This window comes from Lonchura striata, chromosome 1A (assembly GCF_050655825.1).
Source record: "Lonchura striata isolate lonStrDom1 chromosome 1A, ASM5065582v1, whole genome shotgun sequence".
Lineage (NCBI taxonomy): Eukaryota > Metazoa > Chordata > Aves > Passeriformes > Estrildidae > Lonchura > Lonchura striata.
Genome location: NC_140741.1, coordinates 75828286 through 75854888, shown reverse-complemented (window position 1 = coordinate 75854888; position 26603 = coordinate 75828286). Strand labels below are relative to the sequence as shown.

Genomic DNA, 26603 nt, shown 5'->3' with positions numbered 1-26603 from the left:
TGGACATCCCTCTGGACATCCCTCTGGACATCCCTCGGGACATCCCTCTGGACATCCCTCTGGACATCCCTCGGGACATCCCTCTGGACATCCCTCTGGACATCCCTCGGGACATCCCTCTGGACATCCCCTGGACATCCCTCTGGACATCCCCTGGACATCCCCTGGACATCCCCCGGACATCCCCCGGACAGACACGGGAATCCTGCTCCCCCCAACCACGCCTCCCACACCCCCTCCACCACCACGGGCCCAGGGCGCACATGCGAACCGCCGGAAAACCGCCGGAAAACCACCGGAAAACCTCTGGAAACCTCTGGAAAACGCCGAGGAAGGCGCCAGAGAAGGTTCCCGAGCGCTCCCATCCTTACCCAGCTCCTCCAGCTCGGCCGTCATGGACTTGGAGCGCAGCGTGAGCGTCGTGCTGGGCGCTCGCTTGGGCGGCGGCGGCGCTGCAAGGAACAGAGAGGGCATCTTGCACCTCTTCTCCCGGAATTTCCGCGGCGTGGCCAGGTGCAGGTGCCACTTCTTCTCCACAGCCTGGATCTCCTCGTATTCCCGGGACGAGGAGTCGCACTGCTGCAGGATCTTATTGAGGCTGCGCGTGGACGCGAACTTCTTCATGATTCCCGCCGGGAATGCGCCCGCGGCCTTTGGGAATGTCGGGCCCCCCTCCCGTGGCTCAGCGCCGAGTCCGAGCCATGGTCCCGGAGAGGCTCGCGGGGATCCCGGGATGGATGCGGGAAAAGCGGGAATGCGTCCAGCCCGAGCTCGGGATGCTCTTCCCGCCTCGGCGCGGCCCCCCGAGCGCCTCAGCCCACCCCACCCTGCTCTTCCTCCTCCTCCTCCTCCTCCTCCTCCTCCTCCTCCTCCTCCTGGCCGTGGATCCCAACCCTATGGAAGCGCCGGCGTCCGGCCGGGAGCTGCCCAAGGACGCGTGGCCCGGGACGATCCCAAAAGCGCCCGATCCCGCATTCCCCGAGCAACCCCCCCAGGCCCCCCGGAGCAGCGAGGATGAGTGGAAAGCTCTTCCTCTTCCTCCTCCTCCTCCTCCTCGCTGCTCCGCGCTGACAATGCTGGAATAACGCTCCGGGATTGCCATGGCAACGGCGGCTCCAAGCATCCCTGTGCCTGCGGCAGGGATCCAGCGGGGCGGATTCAGCCCCAGCCGGGCCCACACAGGCGCTGTCACCGGGGTGGGGGGCACACGGGACCAGCACCCCCCCACACACCCCCCGGTCCCCCCCAGCGCCCCTCGGATTCCTTGGAAAAGCGGCCGCGTGGATGCGGAGGATCGGGATGAGGAAGGCGCCGGGCGGGAGCAGCGGGAAGCGCCGAGGGGCAGCGGCTCACCCCGGGCTGGAGCGGCCGGAGCGGCCCCAGCGCTGATTCCCGGCTGAATTCCCGAGGATTATTCCCGGCTGAGCTCCCGAGGCTGCCTGCCGTTCCCACGGCTCGTGCCTTTGTGCCGTGACAGGATAATTGGAGCTCGTCGTGCCAGCGGCGCTCCCTCCTTCCCTCCCTTCCCTCTTCCCTCCCCCGAGCCCCGCGTGCAGCGCTGGGAGCGGCCCCGATCCCGGCCCCCCTTCCCTGCTCCCAGCCCCCCGCTCCAGCCCTGCTCCCAGCCCCCCGACTCCATTCGCTGCTCCAATCCCCCTGATTCCACCCGCTGGTTCCATTCTCTACTCCAATCCCTGCTCCCAGCCCCCTGCTCCCATCCCTGATTCCATCCCTGATTCCATCCTTGATCCCAGCCCTGCTCCCATCCCCCTGCTCCCATCCCTGATTCCATTCTCTACTCCAAGCCCTGCTCCCACCCCCCTGCTCCCATCCCTGCTCCCATCCCTGATTCCATCCCTGATCCCAGCCCTGCTCCCATCCCTGCTCCCATCCCTGATTCCACCCTTGATCCCAACCCTGCTCCCATCCCCCTGCTCCCATCCCTGATTCCATCCCTGATCCCATCCCTGATCCCATCCCTGATCCCAGCCCTGCTCCCATCCTCTGCTCCCACCCCCCTGCTCCCATCCCTGATTCCATCCTTGATCCAGCCCTGATCCCATCCCTGATTCCACTCCCCGATTCCATTCTCTACTCCAATCCCTGCTCCCACCCCCCTGCTCCAATCCCCCTGATTCCATCCCTGATTCCATCCCTGATCCCAGCCCTGCTCCCACCCCCCTGCTCCCATCCCTGATTCCATCCTTGATCCCAGCCCTGCTCCCATCCCTGATTCCACTCCCCGATTCCATTCTCTACTCCAATCCCTGCTCCCACCCCCCTGCTCCCATCCCCCTGATTCCATCCCTGATTCCATCCTTGATCCCAGCCCTGCTCCCATTCCCTACTCCAATCTCCCTGCTCCCATCCCTGATTCCGTCCCTGATCCCAGCCCTGCTCCCATCCTCTGCTCCCACCCCCCTGCTCCCATCCCTGATTCCATGCCTGCTCCCATCTCCGCTCCAATACCCCTGATTCCATTCCTTACTCCCATCCCGATTCCATTCCTTACTCCCATCCCGATTCCATTCCTTACTCCCATCCCGATTCCATCCCTTACTCCCACCCCCCTGCCCCTATCCCTGTTTCCAATTCCTGCTTCCATTCCTGCTTCCATCCATCCATCCATCCCTGCTCCTGTCCCTCCTCTCCCGCTGTTTCCATGCCTCGCTCCTGTCTCCTGCTCCCATCCCGTTTCCATCCCCTGCTCCAATCCCTCTGCTCCCGTTCCTGCTCCTCTCCTGTTTCCATTCCCTGCTCCCATCTCAGCTCCCATCCCTGTTCCCATCTCCCCATTTCCATCCTCATGCTCCCATTCCCCGTTCCTGGTTTTCATCCCTCCGCTTCCATCCCCTGTTCTCATCTCTCTGATCCCATTCCCTGTTCCCATCCCATTCCCATTCCCTGCTCTCATCCCATTCCCATTCCCTGCTCTCATCCCATTCCCATTCCCTGCTCTCATCCCATTCCCATTCCCTGTTCCCATCCCATTCCCATTCCCTGCTCCCATCCCATTCCCATTCCCTGCTCCCATTCCCTGCTCCCATCCCATTCCCATTCCCTGCTCTCATCCCATTCCCATTCCCTGCTCCCATCCCATTCCCATTCCCTGCTCCCATTCCCTGTTCCCATCCCATTCCCATTCCCTGCTCCCATCCCATTCCCATTCCCTGCTCCCATCCCATTCCCATTCCCATTCCCTGCTCTCATCCCATTCCCATTCCCTGCTCCCATCCCATTCCCATTCCCTGCTCCCATTCCCTGTTCCCATCCCATTCCCATTCCCTGCTCTCATCCCATTCCCATTCCCTGTTCCCATCCCATTCCCATTCCCATTCCCTGCTCCCATCCCATTCCCATTCCCTGCTCCCATTCCCTGTTCCCATCCCATTCCCATTCCCTGCTCCCATCCCATTCCCATTCCCTGCTCCCATCCCATTCCCCTTCCCTGTTCCCATCCCATTCCCATTCCCTGCTCCCATCCCATTTCCTGTTCCTGTCCCTGCTCCCATCCCATTCCCATTCCCTGCTCCCATTCCCTGCTCCCATCCCATTCCCATTCCCTGCTCCCATCCCATTCCCATTCCCTGCTCCCATTCCCTGCTCCCATCCCATTCCCATTCCCTGCTCCCATCCCATTTCCATTCCCTGCTCCCATTCCCTGTTCCCATCCCATTCCCATTCCCTGCTCCCATCCCATTCCCATTCCCTGCTCCCATCCCATTTCCATTCCCTGCTCCCATTCCCTGTTCCCATCCCATTCCCATTCCCTGCTCCCATCCCATTCCCATTCCCTGCTCCCATCCCTCTGCTCCCGTCCCTCCACTTCCATTTCATTTTTCCATCCCTGCTTCCATCTTCCTGCTCCTGCCCCTCCATCCCATCCCGCTCCTGCTTCCCAAACTCCCATTCCCCTTTTCCCATCCCCAGAATTCCACCCTTTTTCTCATTCCCCTTTTCCCACCCGCCTCCTCCCATTCCCTGGAATTCCATTCCCAATCCCCCCAAGCCCCTCCTGGCTCCTTCCAGATGTTCCCGTCCTCCTGGACAAATCCCTGCCCTGCCCGAGCTCTTGGATCTGCTCCCAAAATCCAGAACCCATGGAATGAAATCCCAGAAGTTTCTGGGATCCCCCAGGACTAAGTGTGCCCAGGAATTCCCACAGCAACTCCCTGGCTCCATCCCGGAATTCTTGGTGTTCCTTTGGGATCACCATCCTGCCCCCCAACATTCCCAGCAATTCCCAGGGTTGTTTCGTATCCCAGCAATTCCCAGGTGGAGATGGAGCCTGGAGCAGCTGATGGGAATTCCAGGAATTCTGGATCGTGGGAATCAAAAGCGATTCCCAAAACCCATCCCAGACCCCCCAGATCCCTCCTAAATCCCTCCCTGAATTCCCAGCCCATCCCTCCCTTCCCACATCCATGAGCTCCCAAAACTCCTGTTCCTTGTTCACCACAATTCCAGACATTCCTGATACTGGGAATTCTTGGGAATCCAAGCAATTCCCAAAAAACCCCACAGCTCCAGGAACTCCAGACCCTGGGAATCAAAGCCATTCCCAAAAGCACCACGGCTCCAGGAATTCCAGACCTTGGGAATCCAAGCCATTCCCAAAAAAACACCACAAGCCCAAGAGTTCCAGCTCTTGGGAATCCATAAAACTCCCAAAAAGCACCACGGCTCCAGGAATTCCAGACCTTGGAAATCCAAGCCATTCCCAAAAAACACCACAAATCCAGGAATTCCAGCTCTTGGGAAAAGTCCCAAAAAACACCACAACTCCACAGATGTGGTTGGGATCATCCTGAGCTTCCCTGCCCACCGCCCACATTCCCAAAAATCAGCACATCCCAGAAACTGGCACATCCCAAAAATGGATGTGTTCCAAAACTGGGAGCATCCCAAAAATCTTTGTATCCCAAACATGAATGCATCCCAAAAACCAGGGCATCCCAAAAAATGATGCATCACAAAAATGGGCACTTCCCAAAGTGGGAAAATCCCAAAATGGGTGCATCCCAAAAAATAATGAATCCCAAAAATCAATGCTTACCAAAAATCAGCACATCCTAAAATGAGCAAATCCCCAAAAAATTTGCATCCCAAAACCCAGCACATCCTAAAAATGGGCACATCCCAAACCTGGTGCATTCCAAAAATTGGCACATCCCAAAAATCGAGACATCCAAAAAATCAACGCATCCCAAAAATCAGCACGTCCCAAAAAACGGACATATCCCAAAAATCAGCGCATCCCAAAAGTTGGAACATCCCAAAATGGGAACATCCCAGAAATCAGCACATCCCAAAAATCAACGCTTCCCAAAACATTGCACATCCCAAAATGGGCACATCCCAAAAACCTTCACATCCAAAAATTGGTGCATCCCAAAAAACCACAGCATCCCAAACATCAGCACATCCAGAATTGGTGCTTCCCAAAACTGGAAACATCCCAAAAATCAGCGTATCCCGCAAATCAGCACATCCCAAAAAACGGCACTTTCTAAACAACAGCACATCCCAAAAAATGGGCGCATCCCAAAAATCATTGCATCCCAAAAACCAGCACATCCCAAAAAATGGCACATCCCAAAAAATGGACATATCCCAAAAATCAGTGCATCCCAACATCAACAAAAAATGCATCCCAGTGCATCCCAAAAACCAGCGTTTCCCAGAAACTGGCACATCCCAAAAAAAAGGGTACATCCTGAAAAAAATGGAAACATCCCAAAAACCATTGCATCCCAAAATTGGCACATCCTGAAATTGGCATATCCCAAAAATTGGCACATCTTAAAAAACGGACACATCCCAAAAATCATTGCATCCCAAAAATCAGCACATCCCAACACCAACACATCCCAAAAATCTGTGCCTCCTGAAATGGATGCATCCCAAAAACTGGCATATCCCAAAAAAACAGGGCATCCCAAAAATCATTGCATCCCAAAATTGATGCATCCCAAAAAACAGCACATTCCAAAAAAAAAAGTACATCCCAAAAATTGCTGCAGCCAAAAAGTCACCACATCCCAAAAACCCGGAACATCCCAACGTTCCCACCCGGAATTTTCCACCCTCCCCACTCCCACCTCCCCTCCCACCATTCCCTCTCCTCCCTGGGGCCACTCCGGCCCATCCCAAATCCAAGGAATTCCTGAAATCCCAGAAACCAGCGCATCCCAAAAGACGGCACATCCCAAAAATCGGTGCATCCCAAAAATCCTGAAATTGGTGCATCCCAAATCCCAATGTATCTCGAAAATCAGCACACCCCAAAAACGGGGAAATTCCAAAAAATTGGCATATCCCAAAAATCATTGCATCCCTGTATCAACACATCCCAAAAATTGGCGGATCCCAAAAACCAGCTCATCCCAAAAAACTTCACATCCTGAAATTGGTGCATCCCAAAAACTGGCACATCCCACAAATCAGCACATCCCAAAAATCAGCACATCCCAGAAACTGGCGCATCCCAAAAAATGGGCACATCCCAAAAACCGGCACATTCCAAACATCAAGACATCCCAAAGACGGGCACATCCTAAAAAACAGCACATCCCGAAATTGGTGCATCCCAAAAAATGGCACATCTTAAAAAATGGACACATCCCAAAAGTCATTCCATCCCAAAAACGGGCACATCCCAAAAAACTGGCACATCCCAGAATTGGTGCATCCTGAAATTGTCACATTCCAAAAACAAGCACATCCCAATAAATGGAAACATCCCAAAAATTGTTGCATCCCAAAAACTGGCACATTCCAAACATCAACACATCCCAAAAATCTACGCATCCCAAAATTGGCACATCCCAAAAAATGGACACATCCCAAAAATCATTGCATCCCAAAAACTGGCGCATCCCAAACATCGTTATATCCCATAAATCTATTGATCCTGAAATTGTCGCATTCCAAAACCAGGCGCATCCCAAAAAATGGACACATCCCAAAAATTGTTGCATCCCAAAAAACTGGTGCATCCCAAAAATCATTACATCCCAAAAACAAGCACATCCCAAAAAACGGGCACATCCCGAAATTGGTGCATCCCAGACAATAGAAACATCCCAAAAATCATTGCATCCCAAAAACTGGCGCATCCCAATCATCATTTTATCCCATAAATCTATGGATCCTGAAGTCACATTCCAAAACCAGGCACATCCCAAAAAATGGACACATCCCAAAAATTGCTGCATCCCAAAAACAGGCATGTCCCGAAAAACGGGCACATCCCGAAAAACGGGCACATCCCGAAATTGGTGCATCCCAGACAATAGACACATCCCAAAAATCGTTGCATCCCAAAAACTGGCGCATCCCAAAAAATGGACACATCCCAAAATATGCTGCATCCTGAAACTGTTGCATCCCAAAACCAGGCGCATCCCAAAAAACGGACACGCGCCACAGATCATTCCATCCCAAACAATGGATGCATCCTAGAAAACCGCCACATCCCAAACATCAGCGCATCCCAAAAATCGGCGCATCCCAAAAAACGGTGCATCCCAAACATCAACACATCCCAAAAATCGGCGCATCCCAAAAAACGGTGCATCCCAAAAATTGGTGCATCCTGAAAAACGGTGCATCCCAAACATCAACACATCCCAAAAATCTGTGCATCCCAAAAAACGGTGCATCCCAAACATCGGTGCATCCCAAAAATTGGTGCATCCCAAACATCAACACATCCCAAAAATCAGCGCATCCCAAAAAACGGTGCATCCCAAAAATCGGTGCATCCCAAAAAACGGCGCATCCCAAACATTAACACATCCCAAAAATCGGCGCATCCCAAAAAACAGCGCATCCCAAACATCAACACATCCCAAAAATCGGCGCATCCCAAACATCAACACATCCCAAAAAACGGTGCATCCCAAACATCGGCGCATCCCAAAAAACGGCGCATCCCAAACATCAACACATCCCAAACATCAACACATCCCAAAAAATGGTGCATCCCAAACATCAACACATCCCAAAAAATCGGCGCATCCCAAAAAACGGACGCGCCCCAACGTGTGCCCTGAGAGCCGCCACATCCCGACTTTCCCACCCTGGAATTTTCCCGCCCCGCCGCTGCCTCTCCTTGGTGGTGCCGCTCTGGCCCGTGGCGGGAACGGCGGGAATGGCGGGAACGGCGGGAATGGCGGGAACGGCGGGAACGGTGGGAATGGAGGGAATGACGGGAATGGCGGGAATGGCGGGAACGGTGGGAATGGAGGGAATGGCGGGAATGGCGGGAATGGCGGGAATGGCGGGAACGGTGGGAACGGCGGGAATGGCGGGAACGGCGGGAATGGCGCTCACCCTTTTTGCGGGATCCCTCCTCGGAGTCGGGCTTGCGGCTGACGGACACGACTTTCATCAGGAGCTGATTCCCGCCCTGCCGGATCAGCGCCACCACCTGCTTGTGCCCCACCTTCACCACGTTCACTCCGTTCACCTGCATTCCCAAGAAAAAATAAAAAAATGGATCAGAATTCCCAGCTGGGGGGAAAAAAAACCCCAAAAAACTATGGAAATAGTCCGCAAAAATCCCGCTTTTCCCAGGTTTTTTCCCCCCCCCCCCCCCTTCCCGGCTTTTCCCGGCTTTTTGTGTGGAGGTTGGGAGTCGCCGCCTGGTGATGGAGAGGAGGAGATGGGAATTGCCGATTCCTGCGGGGAGATTCCAAAAAAAATTCCCAGTTTCTTTCAGGCCTGGGAGAATCCCTCTGCTCTCCCAGGCCTGCGGATCCAGGAAATCCTGGAATGGGTTGGGAACGGCCTTGAATCCCATCCAGATCCAAGGGAAGGGACCTCCCGCTATCCCGGCTGATCCCGGCTGGCCTCGGGCACTTCCAGGGATTCCCAGCCCTTGGAATGGGGTCGAAGGTCCTTTCCCACCCAAAGCATTCCAGGAGATTCCACGATTTTGTGGAATTCCATCCCTTCATCCAGGAGCAGCCTGAGCTGCTGATGATTCCTGGGAATTCGAAGCTTCCGGGAACAAAGGAGCCGGAATGGGCTCAGGGCCATCCCTTGGGATGGACCCATGGGATAAACACGGAGCGTTGGGAAGAACTCCAGGGATTTGGGGATCAACCTTCAGCAGGAGGAAAGAGCGGAAATCCTGGAATTGCCACTCCAGAGAGTTTGGGATTATCCGGGACTCTCCAGATCCCAAAATCCTCCTGAGGATCCCGGCTCGGACATTTCCCTCCTCTCCAAGTCCACCCCATTCCATGGACAAGTTCCCATGGGATTTACTGGAATCCATGGAATGGTTTTCCAGGGAATTCTCTCCATGTGCACTGAGCTCCTTCCAAACTGCCGGAATTCCACATTCCAGAGGCAGGAATTCCTGGATCCTCGTCCCTTTTTCCCACCTCCTGAATCATTCCCAGATCCCATCCCAATCCTGCTGGATCCATCCCCCATCTGGGATCTACATGGGAATTTCAGGGAGCTTGGGAATTTTGTCCTTCCAGGAACTGCCACGTCCAAATAAAAAAATCTGGGAGAAACCCAGAAATATCTGTGAGAATTCCCTTTTTCCAAGAGAATTCCTGAGCCTGGAATCTCCATTCCCTGCCTGGCAGGGTTTGCCGGAATGGGAAATTCCCAAGGTTCTCCCGTCAGCATTTCCTGGGTTGGGAATGAAATCCTGGAATCTGGGAATCCCTGGAAATCCCACTGGGAAAATTCCCAGAATGGCCACTCCCACCCCTGATCCATGGATTTGAAATCCCTCAGGAATGGCGATTCTCACTGCCCTGCTCAGCCCGTTCCCATCCTTCCCAACCTTTTCCATGAAGGATTTTTCCCAAATATTCCATCCCTGGCTCTGCTTGAGGCCATTTTCTCTCATCCCATCCCTTTTCCCTGGGATCAGATTCCGATTCCCACCCGGATCCAGCCAGGGAATTGTTGGGAATTGTCTCCCAACTCCTAATTCCGTTTATTTCCACCCGAATCCCGCGGTTCCAACGGAATTCCAACGAAACCCTCGGGATAACCTGAGCCCGATCTCCACCTGCACGGAATTCCTTGGGATTTCAATGCTGGAATTCCCTGTGCTCCCAACTCATCCATGCCTTGATTTCCCTCAACTCTCCCGCTCTGGAAAACTGGGAGAGCCCAGTGCTCATCCTGAGCCTCCGGAATTCCGGGGCTGAGCAGCATTCCCAGACCCCCCTCCCGCAGATCTCCGGGATCCGCTCTCCCAGCCCGGTAATTTGGGAATGGATATTTTTAGGAATTCCTCTCTCCTTGGTTACTGGGAAACTTCGTGTTCCCAGAGACATCTCCCGGAGAAATCCGAGCTCCGCATTCCTTCCCAACTCGGAGCAGAACATTCCAGCTTTTTTTCCCCGCACCAGAATATCCCAAATTTTGAGCATTTCCATAAGAAAAAATGGAGCTGGATCAGCCTCTTCCCACTTTTTTTTTTTTTTTTGGGAGCTCCCGATGCTCCCAAATTCCTGACGATCCGAAATCCTGGCCTTTGATATTTCCTCGGATCCTTTTTATCAACCTCCCACGCTCCGGAGCCGGAATTATCCGCAGTTCCTGCTTTTTTTGCTTCCTGACCTTTCCAGCAGGGAGAGGATCCGGGAATGTTTCTGCGTTCCCTCATTCCCGCAATTCCAGAGGGGGAATGTTTTGTCCCAGAGGACTTTTCCCCCCATTTCCTGGATTTTTGGGCTCCATGTCCTTAAGAAAAACTCTGGAATTTTGTTCATTTGGATCATGGAATTGTTGGGATTGGATTGTCCCATTCCCACCACTGCCCAGAGAAGGTTTTTCCTCATTCCTAAAGAAAATAATGGAATTGTTGAGGCTGGAAAAGCCCTCGGAGACCACCACTAACTGACATTCCCAAATCCAAGTTTTTTTAAACATTCCCAAAGATTTGACTCCACTCCCACCCCTTCCAAAGCTTCTCAACCTTTTCCGTGGAGCAACATTCCCAAATCTTCCATCCAAACCTCCCGAGAGGTCAGACCTTGGCAATTCCCCGGCCTGGCGCCGGGAATTTCCTCATGGAGCCATTCCTGGAATGTGGTTCCTCAGATCACGGAATTGTTGGAAGCTGGAAAAGCCCACGGAGATCAAATCCCAGAATTCCCAGCTCTGCCAGGGCCACCCTGGATCCAGGTCCCCCAAATCCACAGGGATTTGATTCCCTCCAGGAGGAATTTTCCCAATTTTCAGCCTAAGCTGTGGCTGTTCCAGAGGCTGCTCCAGATTTTCCAGGAGGAATTCCAAATGGAATTCAGGCCTGGAATTGGCACCGAGGGAAGCCTGGGAGAGCTCCAGGAGCGACCCAGTTCTCAAAGGGAATGTGGGGACTCCGGAGCCTCCGGATCCACAGCTGGAGAATTCCAGAACCTCCTAATCCTGGTTTGGAAAACTCCTGGAAGCTCCAACGCCTGGGGGACTCTGGATCCCTCTGGATCCACACCTGGAAAACTCCTGGAAGCTCCAACGCCTGGAGGACACCGGAGCCCTCTGGATCCACACCTGCAGAATTCCAGACCCTCCTGATCCCAGCCTGGAAAACTCCTGGAAGTTCCATGACCTGGGGGACTCTGGATCCCTCCGGAGCAACAGCTGGGGGATTTATGGAAGCTTGGAATCCGCAGGAATTTCCCCATGGAAAGGGGGCCAGGCCCTGGCAGGGGCTGCCCAGGGAGGTTCGGAGTGCCCATCCCTGGAGGTGTCCAGGGAATTCCTGGAATTCCACTCAGTGCTCTGGGCTGGCGATTGGGCCCAGCTTGGACTCGGTGCCCTTGGAATTCTTTTCCAAGCCCAGGGATCCCGGGATTCTGAGGTTAGAAGAACATGGGAACAGCTCCAGGATTTTGGGAAGCCTCTCCCGAACGCGGAGCACGGACATTCCCGGTGTCGCACTGGCACCAAAAGGAAGTTCAGGGAATATGTGAGGCTGGAGCTGGGAAATTATCCATGGAAAAGGAGGAGAGGAAGAAAATCTGGAAATTGGATTCCATGGACAAAAGGAGCTCCCAAGAGCTCAGAGGGAAAGGGACAATTCCCAGTGAGGAAGGAAGAGCTCAGGGAATTCCCAGAACAGCTCCTGAATCCACTGGGACGAATCCAGGGGAGGCCCTGGAGGTGCTGAAAGGCAGGAGCCCCTCTGGAGTTGGGTTGGGAAATCTGGGAATGTTCCCCTGGAGAAGGGAGGGATCCAGGGAGAGCTTCCAGCACATTCCAGGAGCTCCAGGAGAGCTGCAGAGGGACTGGGGACAAGGATGGAGGGACAGGACCCAGGGAATGGCTCCCACTGCCAGAGGGCAGCCAGGGATGGGAGATTGGGAATGAGGAATTCCTGGCTGGGCTGGGATTGCCAGAGCAGCTGGGGCTGCCCCTGGATCCCTGGAATGTCCCAGGAAAGGTTGGATCAGCCTGGGATCTCAGGAGGTGTCCAGGGGTTGGAAGTGGATGGGCTCTGAGGTTCTTCCGACCCAAACCACACCAGGATTGGGGAATTGTGGAATCCTTGTCCATGGAATGCCGGCGGTGCCTCGGGAAGGGCCCCGAGCCCCCCCGGGCTGGGCAGGGGCTGCCGGGATCCGTGCAGGGAGAGCCCGGGAAAATGGGATCTGCCCCGGGAAAAGTGGGATCTCCCCTGGGAAAAGTGGGATCTGCCCTGGGAAAAGTGGGATCTCCCCTGGGAAAAGTGGGATCTGCCCCGGGAAAAGTGGGATCTCCCCTGGGAAAAGTGGGATCCGCCCCGGGAAAAGTGGGATCCGCCCCGGGAAAAGTGGGATCTGCCCCGGGACAAGTGGGATCTGCCCCAGGAAAAGTGGGATCTGCCCCGGGACAAGTGGGATCTGCCCCAGGAAAAGTGGGATCCGCCCCGGGAAAAGTGGGATCCGCCCCAGGACAAGTGGGATCTGCCCCGGGAAAAGTGGGATCCGCCCCAGGACAAGTGGGATCTGCCCTGGGAAAAGTGGGATCCGCCCCAGGACAAGTGGGATCTGCCCTGGGAAAAGTGGGATCTGCCCCGGGAAAAGTGGGATCTGCCCCAGGAAAAGTGGGATCTGCCCCGGGAAAAGTGGGATCTGCCCCGGGAAAAGTGGGATCGGCCCTGGGAAAAGTGGGATCTGTCCTGGGAAAAGTGGGATCTGCCCCGGGACAAGTGGGATCTGCCCTGGGAAAAGTGGGATCTGCCCCGGGAAAAGTGGGATCTGCTCCGGGAAAAGTGGGATCCGCCCCGGGAAAAGTGGGATCCGCCCCGGGAAAAGTGGGATCCGCCCCGGGAAAAGTGGGATCTGCCCCGGGATCGGGGCGGCTCTGCCGGCATCGGGGCAGGATCGGGAATGTCCTCCTGGCTCTGCCCAGCTCCTGCCAGGAGCCAGCGGGGATCGGGATCTGCTCCAGGGAATGAGCCCCGGGAAAAGAGGGAGCGGCCTCAGCCCGGCCAGGGCAGGCTGGGATTGGAGATTTGGGAATTTCTCCATGGAAAGGAGCCTCCAGCCATCCCAAATCCCTCCAGGCTTTGCTTTGCTCCTCCTCCTGCCAGGAGAAGCAGGAGTTTGGATATCCCAGGTCTCTTCCCAGTTTTCCATGGAGACAGAGCCAGCAATCCTCAGCGGGGAGAAAATCGGGATCAGATTCCCACCCAGAGCACAACCAGCAGCACAAAATGCCAGGGATCCATCCCAAATGGAATCCTGGAATGGTTGGGGTGAGAAGGAAGCTCAAAGCTCATTCCAGGGACAATTCCCACCATCCCAGGCTGCTCCAGCCTTTCCTTGGACATTCCAGGGATCCAGGGGCAGCCCCAGCTGCTCTGGCAATCCCAGCCCAGCCAGGAATTCCTCATTCCCAATCTCCCATCCCTGGCTGCCCTCTGGCAGTGAGAGCCATTCCCTGGGTCCTGTCCCTCCAGACTTTTCCCAAATTTCAGCTCTCCTGGAGCCCCTGGAATGTGCTGGAAGCTCTCCCTGGATCCTGCCCTTCTCCAGGAGAACATTCCCAGCTCTCCCAGCCTGGCAGGATCCATGTCAATCCGAACACTCCGCATATTCCATTGGAATCCAACTTTCCACGATCCCTTTCCAACCAAAGCAGTGCCTGGATCCAGTCCCTGAACCATTCCTTGGATTTCCCACTGGAAAACCATTTCCCCCCCACTTTCCAAACTCCAGCCCTGTCCTGTTCCCACCATTCCCATCCTGCACGGATTTGGGACACTGCAAATCCCACGGGAACATCCCAAGTTCCTCCTCCAGCCTGGAAAATCCCTAAAGCACCAACAAATCCAGGGAAACTCCTGAAATCCCGGTTTGTTCTCCACGGGATGGAGCAGCCATAATTCCAAGGGGATTCACCGGCACTGGGACTCTGGATCTCTCAGGATCCACATCTGGAGAATTCCAGATCCTCCTGATCCACACCCGCGGAGCTCCTGGAAGCTCCCGATCCACACCTGGAGGACACTGGGATCCCTCTGGATCCACACGCAAAGAACCTCTGGAAGTTCCATGACCTGGAGGAGTCTGGATCCTCCTGCTCCATACCCAGTAGAATTCCAGAATTCCCGGGCAATTCCCAAAGCTCCTGGGGAAGGAGTGGAATTCCACGAGGAGCTCACCTCGATCAGAAAGTCCCCCGTGCGCAATCCCGCTCTCCAGGCGACTCCTTCCACATCCACGGATTCCAGGTACTGCAGCGCTGGGAATGCCGGCGTGGGCGTGAACTCCTCGATCGGGGTCTCGGCTGGAAAACACAACGGGAAGGGGAGTTGAGGGATTTCCAAGGGAATTCCATTCGGGAAGGCTCAGCCCGTCCACAGCGATCCTAAAATCATGGAATTATGGAGTTGGAAAAGCCTTGGAGCGGAGCCATTCCCAGCAGTGCCAAGGCCACCGTCGATCCGTGTCCCCATGTGGACAATCCACATGGATTGGAATCCCACCCCTCGTCCTGGCCCTGCTCCCACCTCAGTGATGGAATCCAAGGTGGAATCAATATTGGAATCCAATATGGCATCAATCATGGAAATAATAATGGAACTAATAATGGAATCGGTGATGGAATCCAAGAGGGAATCAATATTGGAATCAATCATGGAATCAATGAAGGAATCCAAGATGGAATCAATTATGGAATCCAAGATGGAATCAATTATGGAATCCAAGATGGAATCAATGATGGAACTAATAATGGAATCAATGCTGAAATCCAAGACGGAACCAATATCGGAACAAATAATGGAATCAATGAAGGAATCCAAGATGGAATCAATAATAGAATCAATAATGGAGTCAATCATGGAATGAATAATGGAATCAATGCTGGAATCAATGATGGACTCGATGGAATCAATAATGGAATGAATAAAGGAGTCAATGCTGGAATCCAAGACGGAATCAATAATAGAATCAATAATGGAGTCAATAATGGAATTAATAATGGAATCAATGCTGGAATCAATGATGGAATTCATGATTGAACCGATGATGGAAATAATGGAGGAATCCAAGATGGAATCAATAATGGAATCCAAGATGGACTCAATTATGGAATCCAAGATGCAATCAGTAATGGAACTAATAATGAAATCGGTGATGGAATCCAAGATGGAATCAATATTGGAATCAGTCATGGAATCAATGAAGGAATCCAAGATGGAATCAATGATGGAACTAATAACGGAATCAATGCTGAAATCCAAGACGGAACCAATATTGGAACAAATCATGGAATCAATAATGGAGTTAATAATGGAACTAATAATGGAATCAATGCTGGAATCCAAGATGGAATTCAAGAAGGAACCAGTGATGGAAATAACGAGGGAATCCAAGATGGAATCAATGATGGAAATAATAATGGAAGTAATAATGGAATCAATGCTGAAATCAATAATGGAATCAATAATGGAATCAATAAAGGAAGCAATGCTGGAATCCAAGATGGAATTAATGAAGGAATCAATAAAAGAAGCAATGATGGAATCAATGCTGGAATCAGTAATGGGATCCAAGATGGAATAAAAAATGGAACCAATAATGGAATCAATAATGGAATCAATCATGGAATCCAAGATGGAATCAATGATGGAAATAATAATGGAACTAATAATGGAATCAATGCTGAAATCAATCATGGAATCAATAATGGAATAAATAAAGGAAGCAATGCTGGAATCCAAGATGGAATTAATGAAGGAATCAATAAAAGAAGCAATGATGGAATCAATGTTGGAATCAGTAATGGAATCCAAGATGGAATAAAAAATGGAACCAATAACGGAATCAATCATGGAATCAATCATGGAATCAATCATGGAATTATGGGTTGGAAAATCCCTTGGAGAACATCAAATCCAACCATTCCCAGCACTGCCGAGGCCACTCCTGATCCATGTCCCCAAGTTCCACATCCACATGGATTGAACCCCACCAGGAACGGGGATTCCACACGCATGCCAGGGCTGGAAAAGCCTTTCCAGGAGGGAATTTTCCCATTATCCAACCTGGAGATGCCCTGGAAGTCCTTGAGGTTGTGTCCCCTTGTCCCGGCCCTGCTCCCACCTCAGCGATGGAATTCAAGATGGAACCAAGGATGGAAATAATGAAAGAATCCAAGATGGAATCAATGATGGAATCCAAGATGGAATCAAGAACGGAGCTAATAATGGAATCAGTCACGGAATTAATGGTGGAATCTAAGATGGAACCAGTGATGGAATCCATGATGGAATCAAAAATGGAATCAGTGATGGAATCCAAGATGGAATCAGTGATGGAATCAGTGATGGAATCAAAAATGGAATCAAAAATGGAATCAATGATGGAATCCAAGATGGAATCAGTGATGGAATCAGTGATGGAATCCAAGATGGAATCAAAAATGGAATCAATGATGGAATCCAAGATGGAATCCATGATGGAATCAGTGATGGAATCAGTGATGGAATCCATGATGGAATCAGTGATGGAATCAGTGATGGAATCCATGATGGAATCAGTGATGGAATCCAAGATGGAATCAGTGATGGAATCCAAGATGGAATCAAAAATGGAATCAATGGTGGAATCCAAGATGGAATCAATGATGGAATCAGTGATGGAATCAGTGATGGAATCCATGATGGAATCAGTGATGGAATCAGTGATGGAATCCATGATGGAATCAGTGATGGAATCCAAGATGGAATCAGTGATGGAATCCAAGATGGAATCAAAAATGGAATTAATGGTGGAATCTAAGATGGAACCAGTGATGTAATCCATGATGGAATCAAGAATGGAATCAGTGATGGAATCCAAGATGGAATCAGTGATGGAATCAGTGATGGAATCAAAAATGGAATCAAAAATGGAATCAATGATGGAATCCAAGATGGAATCCGTGATGGAATCCAAGATGGAATCAAAAATGGAATTAATGGTGGAATCTAAGATGGAACCAGTGATGGAATCCATGATGGAATCAAAAATGGAATCAGTGATGGAATCCAAGATGGAATCAGTGATGGAATCAGTGATGGAATCAAAAATGGAATCAAAAATGGAATCAATGATGGAATCCAAGATGGAATCAATGATGGAATCCGTGATGGAATCAGTGATGGAATCCATGATGGAATCAGTGATGGAGTCAATGATGGAATCAGTGATGGAATCCAAGATGGAATCAAAAATGGAATTAATCGTGGAATCTAAGATGGAATCAGTGATGGAATCTGTGATGGAATCAGTGATGGAATCCAAGATGGATTCCAAGATGGAATCCAAGATGGAATCAATGATGGAGTCACGGAGTCATTTGGGTTGGAAAATCCCTTGGAAAATCCCATTGGATCCAACCATTCCCAGCACTCCCAAAGTCCCCCTGCCTGACATTCCATGGGCAAGGATCCCACAATTCCCCAATCCTGGCGGGGCCTGCCCGGAAAGGACCTCCCAGCCCATCCCGAGGATCCCCGGGATCCAGGAGATCCCACGGGCACAGCCCAGGAAGTTTTCCAAGCGTTTCCATTCCCAGGATCCGTGAATTCCACCCTGGGCCGATCCCAAACCTTCAGCTCCCGGAACGGATCCCGAGGATCCACCCGGACCCGGCGAAGCTCCGACAAACGGGAGAAATTCCTGCTGGGACAATCCAGCCTGAGGGAAATCCATCCCTTCGATCCTTATCCCAAGTTTTCCCCCATCCCTCTCACTTCCAGCCGAGTCCTTCCCACGGAGCCGCGGGCTCTCCTCATTCCCAAATCCGCCAGGAGCGGATCCGGTGCCAGCAAATATTCTCACCCCTCCAAATGATCCCAATAAATGGATTTTTAGGAGCTGACGGAGCCCGGATCCCCGAGGTGACCCCGGTGGCCTCTCCTTCGATGTCCTTCCAGCAACATTCCCAACGTTCCCCTCCATTCCCGCCAAACCCAAGCCGCCGATTCCACCCAGATCCAGGATTTTTCCTCCTCTCTCCGTTTTTCTCCCACGTTTTAGGCGGGATTTTTCCACCCCGGCACGGATCGCACGCCGGGAACCTTTCCCTGCCACCCCTCCATGTGCTGAAGCTTCTCAGCTGCTTCCCACCAACGGCTTTCCACGATTTCTGCCTTTCCCAGGAGAAGTCGCAAACGCTTGACAGCTCATCCCTATTTTTAGACATTCCGACAGAATGCCGGAGCGCTCTCCAAATCCTCCAGGACCCTTCCAGGATTTCATCTCCCGCTATCCCAGGCTGCTCCAAGTGTCCGACCTGCCCTTGGACGCTTTCAGGGGCAGCCACGGATTCTCTGGGATAATTTTCACGGAGCAAATCCCAAATTCCCATGGACCCCATTGCATCCCATGCCAACCCATCCCCTGAGTTATCCATGTGTCATTCCAGGCGCTTTTCCAGCTTTTCCCGTGGGCTGGGAGCCACCAGCCCACAGCGGGTGCGCATCGTGATCCAGGATTTGGGAAGTGCTGCTGGAGCCTGGAGGGTTTGGCAAATGGGAAAAGGCTCAGGAATTAGGAATTGTCTCCCTATGGAATAATTCCGGGAGCAGAATTTCATCCAGGAGGGGACAAAGGGACACAGGGACAATTCCCACCATCCCAGGCTGCTCCAGCCTTTCCTTGGACATTGCAGGGATCCAGGGGCAGCCCCAGCTGCTCTGGCAATCCCAGCCCAGCCAGGAATTCCTCATTCCCAATCTCCCATCCATGGCTGCCCTCTGGCAGTGGGAGCCATTCCCTGTGTCCTGTCCCTCCATCCTTGTCCCCAGTCCCTCTGCAGCTCTCCTGGAGCCCCTGGAATGTGCTGGAAGCTCTCCCTGGATCCTTCCCTTCTCCAGGAGAACATTCCCAGTTTTTCAGAGGGAAGCTGATCCAATTCCCCGGATTTGCTCCAGGATTCCCACGTCCTCCTGGTGTTTGGAGCACCGCAGCTCCCCCTGGAATGGTTTGGGTGGGATGGGACCCAAATCCCACCCAATTCCAACCCTTGGACACTTGCCCCTATCCCAGGCTGCTCCAAGCCCTGTCCTGGCCTTGGGAATTTTTCTCCCAGGGTTTACAACCCCTGGGACTGGAGAAGGAAGAGAAGAACATCCCTGCTCCCAGAAAATCCTGGGAATCCTGATCCACCTCTCCCAGCTCAGCCATTCCCAAAACCAGTTTGGGACCAAACAATCCCAACCCGATCCAGGGAATGCTCCAGGTGTGGAAATCATGGAATATTCATCCCTAAATGCCCTCCCAGGGAGGAAATCCAATGGGAAGACTCTTCCATCCAATGGGAGAACCAAACCAAAAAGTTGGGAATTAAATCCAGGAAGTTCCCATTTGGAATGAGGGGACTTCCCTGACCAGGAGGTTCAGCCTTTCCCACCAGAACTCCGGACTCAGAATTCCGGGAAGCACCATTGGAATTCCCTGAGGAGCCACCACGGCCCTGGCTGGGGAATTGGGAATTCCTGGGCTTAAATTCCCACAATTCCCAGCTGGAATTCCAGAGCCAGCTGTGGGAGAAGCCCGGACAAATCAAACCCAACCTGAGGGACCAAATGTGATCTTGGGGAACCAAAATCCATCCAGGAGGACCAAATTCCATCCTGGAAGCACCAAATCCCATCCAGAGGATTCCAAATCCCATCCTAGAGAACCAAATCCCATCCAGGGGGACCAAATTCCATCCTGGAAGCACCAAATCCAATCTGGAGGATCCCAAATCCCATCCTGGAGAACCAAATCCCATCCAGGGGGACCAAATTCCATCCTGGAAGCACCAAATCCAATCTGGAGGATCCCAAATCTCATCCTGGAGAACCAAATCCCATCCAGGGGGACCAAATTCCATCCTGGAAGCACCAAATCCAATCTGGAGGATCCCAAATCCCATCCTGGAGAACTAAATCCCATCCTGGAAAACCAAATCCCATCTCGGAGAACCAAATCCCATCCTGGAGAACTAAATCCCATCCTGGAGAACCAAATCCCATCCTGGAGAACTAAATCCCATCCTGGAGAACCAAATTCCATCCTGGAGAACTAAATCCCATCCTGGAGAACCAAATCCCATCCTGGAGAACCAAATCCCATCCTGGAGAACCAAATCCCATCCTGGAGAACTAAATCCCATCCTGGAGAACCAAATTCCATCCTGGAGAACTAAATCCCATCCTGGAGAACCAAATCCCATCCTGGAGAACCAAATCCCATCCTGGAAGCACCAAATCCATCCCAGAGAACCAGATCCCATCCTGGTCAGTCCTGGAGTGCCCAGGCATTTGGAGCAGATCCCCATCCCACAGATCCCAAAAAGTTCCAAACTCAGGGAATTCCCAAAGGATCCTCCAAGTCCTCGAAGGATCTTGGCAAACTCCGAGCTAAGAGAATTCCCAAAGGATCCACTGATTCCATGGGTCCTGGGAAGTTCCGGGCTCAGGGAATTCCCACCTGGAATATCCGACCCCCAAGCCCAGCTCGAGGCCGTTCCCTCTCCTTTCCCTTGGGATTGGCTCTTCCAGAAGATCCACAGGATGGAATAATCTTGGGAATTTTGGGAATGACCCGGTTCTCTCCAGGCAAACCAAGGAAAGCTCGTCCCATCCAGCAAAAACTTGGATTGGTTCCCATAATTTGGATTTTGGGACACATCCTCCATAAAATCATGGAATGGGTTGGGTGGGAAGGGACCTCAAAGCTCATCCCATTCCATGGTGGCATTCCATGATCCCAGGCTGCTCCAACCTGGCCCTGGATAATTCCAGGGATCCAGGGAGAGCCACGGATTCCCCGGGAATTCCCAAGGGATTGGATGTGGGGAAAGCTCAGCTCTGAGAGCTGCAGGGATCGGGATAAACGGGAATAACTCCGACCCCTGGAACAGGATGGGACGTTCCCCTTGGGAATTGGGAAGAGCCGGAACTGGGATGGGCTGGGGAGGACCCCAGGGTGGGCAGAGACTTTTCCCTGGAAAGGCTCCCAAGGAATGGGAAAATTCCAGAGTGGAATTTGCAGCAGGAAGAGCAAATTCCTTCAGGGATCGTCCCAAAATCCGCCTCCCTCCCCCTGCCCGGGATGAAGATCCAGCCCTGCCTTTTCCAGCCCCTTTTCCCTCTTTTCCCCACAGTCCTGGAGTGGTTTTCCAGGAAAATCCAAAGGGAGCAGTGGTGACATCAACGGGGCCAATTCCCGGTCTAAAATCCATGGAATCCCAGCCTGAAATCCATGGAATACCGGGACGACGGGGCTGGGAAATGGGGGGGATTCCAAGCCACTTCCCTAACTTGGGAATGCTGCTCCAGAGGGAGCATTCCCGGATTCTGGATCTTCCAGGACAGGACCCCTCTGCATCCATGACCTCCCTGTGTCCCGCAGAATTCCTGAATCCCACGGAATTCTCAAATCCCAGAGAATTCTCAAATCCCACAGAATTCCCAAATCTCAGCCTCGGCACACGAAGAGAAACCAGGAATGGCAGGAGATCCAGGAAGGAAAAAATAAAGGGTAAAAAACCCCGGGAATGGGATTAAATTTCCCGGTTTTCCTGACACAAAAGCTGCAGGATTGATCCTGGAAAAAACCCCATGGATGCCGTTTTGGGCCCTGAAGTTTCACTTGGTGCTCCAGGGATTGGAGATCCATAGGGAACCAAAATTCCCACTGGGATGCAAACCTTGGGAGAAGGGACAGAACGACGGAAATCCAGGAATTCTCCTGGAAAATCCCATTCCAGCCTGGATCTGCAGCTCTTCCCAGCTTTCCTCCCACGTGGAAAACGGCTCTGCTGTCCCTCTGCTCCTGGGAATGCTGGGGGTGGAGAGGTCTCTCCATCCCGAGCTTCTCCCGCCTCCTCTTCCCTAAATCCATAGGAACATTCCCAAGTCTGCAAGGGATTCTCTTTTTCTGCAGCAAAAAGGTGGAATTCTGGCCAGAGGAGCCATGGGAAGCTCCCAGGAAAGATCCCAGCCCTGGGAGAACCCCGGGATGAGCCGGGAATGAGCTCTGGGGTTGGAAGAGCAGGAAAAGCTCTCCCGGTTTTCCCCAGGGATCCCAAAAGTCCCCAGGACTCCCTGGCCAAAATCCCAGGAAAAGCTCCGAGCACTCCAACCCCAAAAAGCCACGGATGGAGCTGGGCAGGGGCTTTTCATTCCCACAGGGAAAAGGAGTCCAAATTCCCAAAAATTCCAAGCAGCATCCCCACCAAAACCCCCAGGAAGTGGGAGAGGGAAAGACGGAATGGGGGACAAAAATCCCTGTGGAGTCCCCCAGGATTGTTGGGAATGGGGCTCTGGAGCTGAGCAGGGGCCATTCATCCCTCCGGGAAGCAAAGTGACAATTCCCAAAAATTCCAAGCAGCATCCAGAGCAAAATGCCCCCAAATTCCGAGAGAGCTGCGATGGCAGCAGGACACGGCACAGAACCGGAGAAATCCAGGAGGAAAATCCCCTTGGAGCCCCCCAGGATTATTGGGAATGAGGATCCCGAGCCGTTCGTTCTCCCAGGGAAAAGCAGCAACAATTCCCAAAAATTCCAAGGCACCTCCAGCACCAAAATCCCCTAAACCCCAATCCACGACACCGAACAAGCCAGGGAGGAAAATCCCTTTGGAGCCTGGGAATGAGAATCCCGGGAATGAGAATCCTGATCTGTTCATCCCTCAGGGATAAGCAGCGACAATTCCCAAAAATTCCAAGGTGCCTCCAGCACCAACCCCCCAAATTCCGAGAGAGTCGCGATGGCAGCAGGACACGGAACAGAATCACAGAAATCCGGGAAAGAAAATCCCCTTGGAACCCCCCAGGATTATTGGGAATGAGGATCCTGAGCTGAGCAAGGGCTGTTGATTTCCACAGGGATAAGCAGCGACAATTCCCAAAAATTCCAAGGTGCTTCCAGCACAAAACCCCCAAAATCCTGAGAGAGCAACAATGGCAGCAGGACACGGCACAGAATCACAGAAATCCGGGAAAGAAAATCCCCTTGGAGCCCCCCAGGATTGCTGGGAATGAGGATCCCGAGCCGAGCAAGGGCTGTTCATTTCCACATGGAAAATGGGTGAAATTCCCAAAAATTCCAAGGCACCACGAGCAGCACCAGCACAAACCCTCCAATTCTGAGATGCAGCACCAGCAGAAGGCACAAAAGCAGGAAGGAAAATCCCCTTGGAGCCCCCCAGGATTACTGGGAATGAAGATCCCGAGCCGAGCAAGGGCTGTTCATTTCCACATGGAAAAGGGGTGAAATTCCCAAAAATTCCAGGGCAGCTCCAGCATCAAAGCTCCCAAATTCTGGGAGAGCCACGATGGCAGCAGGACACGGCACAGAATCAGAGAAATCCGGGAAAGAAAACCCCCTTGGAGCCCCCCAGGATTACTGGGAATGAGGATCCCGAGCCGAGCAAGGGCTGTTCATTTCCACATGGAAAATGGGTGAAATTCCCAAAAATTCCAAGGCACCAGCAGCACCAAAATCCCCAAAACTCCAAACCCACAACCCCACTCCAATCCCCCCTCAAAATGCAGCACAACCGCGCCGCTTCCCGGGAAATAAAAATTAAAAAAAAATATTAAAAAAAGGGAAAAAAAAAAGAATTCCCGGGAAAAAAAAAAACCTGGAAAAGCGGGTCCGGGCTTACCTTTGGCGCCGCGCAGGACGAAGCCGAAGCCCTCATGCTCCCGCTTCTGCAGCACGGCCGTCTTCTCCTCGATGATGTAGTCACTGGGCAGGAAAGAGCACAGGAGAACGACGCCCGGGTTAGAGCGCAGCACCATCGCTGCCCGCGCCGCTGGCTTTGTCACCAGCCGGGGTGGCCTTTGTCACCAGCCAGGGTGGCCCTGTCACCAGCCAGGGTGGCCGTTGTCACCAGCCGGGGTGGCTTTGTCACCAGCCGGGGTGGCCCTGTCACCAGCCAGGGTGGTCGTTGTCACCAGCCAGGGTGGTCGTTGTCACCAGCCAGGGTGGCTTTGTCACCAGCCAGGGTGGCCTTTGTCACCAGCCAGGGTGGCCCTGTCACCAGCCGGGGTGGCCTTTGTCACCAGCCAGGGTGGCTTTTGTCACCAGCCAGGGTGGCTTTGTCACCAGCCAGGGTGGCCTTTGTCACCAGCCAGGGTGGTCCTGTCACCAGCCAGGGTGGTCGTTGTCACCAGCCAGGGTGGTCGTTGTCACCAGCCAGGGTGGCCCTGTCACCAGCCGGGTCACCAGCCAAGGTGGTCGTTGTCACCAGCCAGGGTGGTCGTTGTCACCAGCCAGGGTGGCTTTGTCACCAGCCAGGGTGGCTTTGTCACCAGCCAGGGTGGTCGTTGTCACCAGCCGGGGTGGCCTTTGTCACCAGCCAGGGTGGCTTTTGTCACCAGCCAGGGTGGCTTTGTCACCAGCCAGGGTGGTCGTTGTCACCAGCCAGGGTAGTCCTGTCACCAGCCAGGGTGGTCGTTGTCACCAGCCAGGGTGGCCTTTGTCACCAGCCGGGGTGGCCTTTGTCACCAGCCAGGGTGGTCCTGTCACCAGCCGGGGTGGTCGTTGTCACCAGCCAGGGTGGTCGTTGTCACCAGCCAGGGTGGTCGTTGTCACCAGCCGGGGTGTCCTTTGTCACCAGCCGGGGTGGTCGTTGTCACCAGCCGGGTCACCAGCCAGGGTGGTCCTGTCACCAGCCGGGGTGGTCGTTGTCACCAGCCAGGGTGGTCCTGTCACCAGCCGGGGTGGCTTTTGTCACCAGCCGGGGTGGCCGTTGTCACCAGCCGTGGTGGCCGTTGTCACTCCTCGCAGCCAGCCTTTCATCTCCGCAGGGATCTTTGCTTCCTTTTCTCCTTCTTGCTTTTTTTCTCTCTCTCTTTTATTTATTTTTTTTTCCTCCTGGATTTTTTTCTCTCTCTCTCCCGGATTTTTTTTTTTTTTTGCTTTTTGTGCCCGAAGTCACACCAAAAAGACGGAAGCGACTTTTGCCTCGGCGTGGAGGAGGAGGAGGAAAAGGAGGAAAAGGAGGAGGGAATTCTTTAAAAAAAATAATAAAAAAAGATATAAAAAAATCGTGGATGTCCCTGCTGCCCGCCGGGCCCCTCGCAGTCACCTGCAGAGGAATGCAGGGATACGGAGCCCTCGCAGGAATGCAGGGATACGGAGCCCACGCAGGAATTCCGGGAATTTCGGGAGCCGGAGCTTTGCCCGTTAAAAGCGGAGCCCCACCGCGATTCGTCTCTTCCCACACTCGCCGGGCGCGTCTCCCGCGGGAATAAAAACCGGGATTCTCGGGTGGAGCGGAGCAGAGTTTAAATCCTCATCCCGGCGGATTTGATCCCGAAATTCCCCCCCTCGGGCGTTGCTAAGTGACGGATCGCCAGGAGCCGGGAGGAAGGAAGGAGCATCCTCGGGAAAAGCCGGGAATGATCCAGCGAGGGACGGAGGGATGCAGGGAAGGAGGGAGGGAGCCGCGGTCCCTCCCAGCGGAGCCGCAGGGCTGACAGCGGAGCCGGGATAACCCGGGATTGCCGGGAAGCGGCTCGGGAAGGAGCCGGGAACAGGGAGCGGGAGCGGAGCCGAGAGGAGGGAGCGAGGGGAGGGGTGGGAGGGATGGGAGGGATGGGGAGATGGAGGAGGTTTGGGAATATCGGACAGGGATGGGAACAATGGGAGGGATGGGGAAGGATGGAGGTTTGGGAATATTGGACCTGGATGGGAACAATGGGAGGGATGGGGAGGGATGGAGGTTTGGGAATATCGGACAGGGATGGGAACAATGGGAGGGATGGGGAGATGGAGGAGGTTTGGGAATATCGGACCTGGATGGGAACAATGGGAGGGATGGGGAGATGGAGGAGGTTTGGGAATATTGGAGAGGAATGGGAGGAATGGGAACAATGGGAGGGATGAGGAGGGATGGAGGTTTGGGAATATCGGACAGGGATGGGAACAATGGGAGGGATGGGGAGATGGAGGAGGTTTGGGAATATCAGAGAGGGATGGGAACAATGGGAGGGATGAGGAGGGATGGAGGTTTGGGAATATCAGAGAGGGATGGGAACAATGGGAGGGATGGAGAAGGTTTGGGAATATCGGACAGGGATGGGAACAATGGGAGGGATGGGGAGATGGAGGAGATTTGGGAATATCGGACAGGGATGGGAA

At 53.3% G+C, this 26603-nt stretch overlaps 1 protein-coding gene across 1 annotated transcript in view; it reads right to left on the bottom strand.

Annotated features, from left to right (window-relative positions):
- Nucleotides 1-26603, bottom strand: part of SHANK3 (SH3 and multiple ankyrin repeat domains 3) — a 149677-nt gene that overhangs the window by 40136 nt on the left and 82938 nt on the right. Inside the window, exons 14-17 of the mRNA XM_085568304.1 lie at nucleotides 24121-24203; nucleotides 14630-14754; nucleotides 8338-8473; nucleotides 372-452 (exon numbers count right to left, since the gene is read on the bottom strand). Coding sequence (XP_085424430.1) covers nucleotides 372-452; nucleotides 8338-8473; nucleotides 14630-14754; nucleotides 24121-24203 — 425 coding nt within the window. The remainder of the gene's footprint in view (nucleotides 1-371; nucleotides 453-8337; nucleotides 8474-14629; nucleotides 14755-24120; nucleotides 24204-26603) is intronic.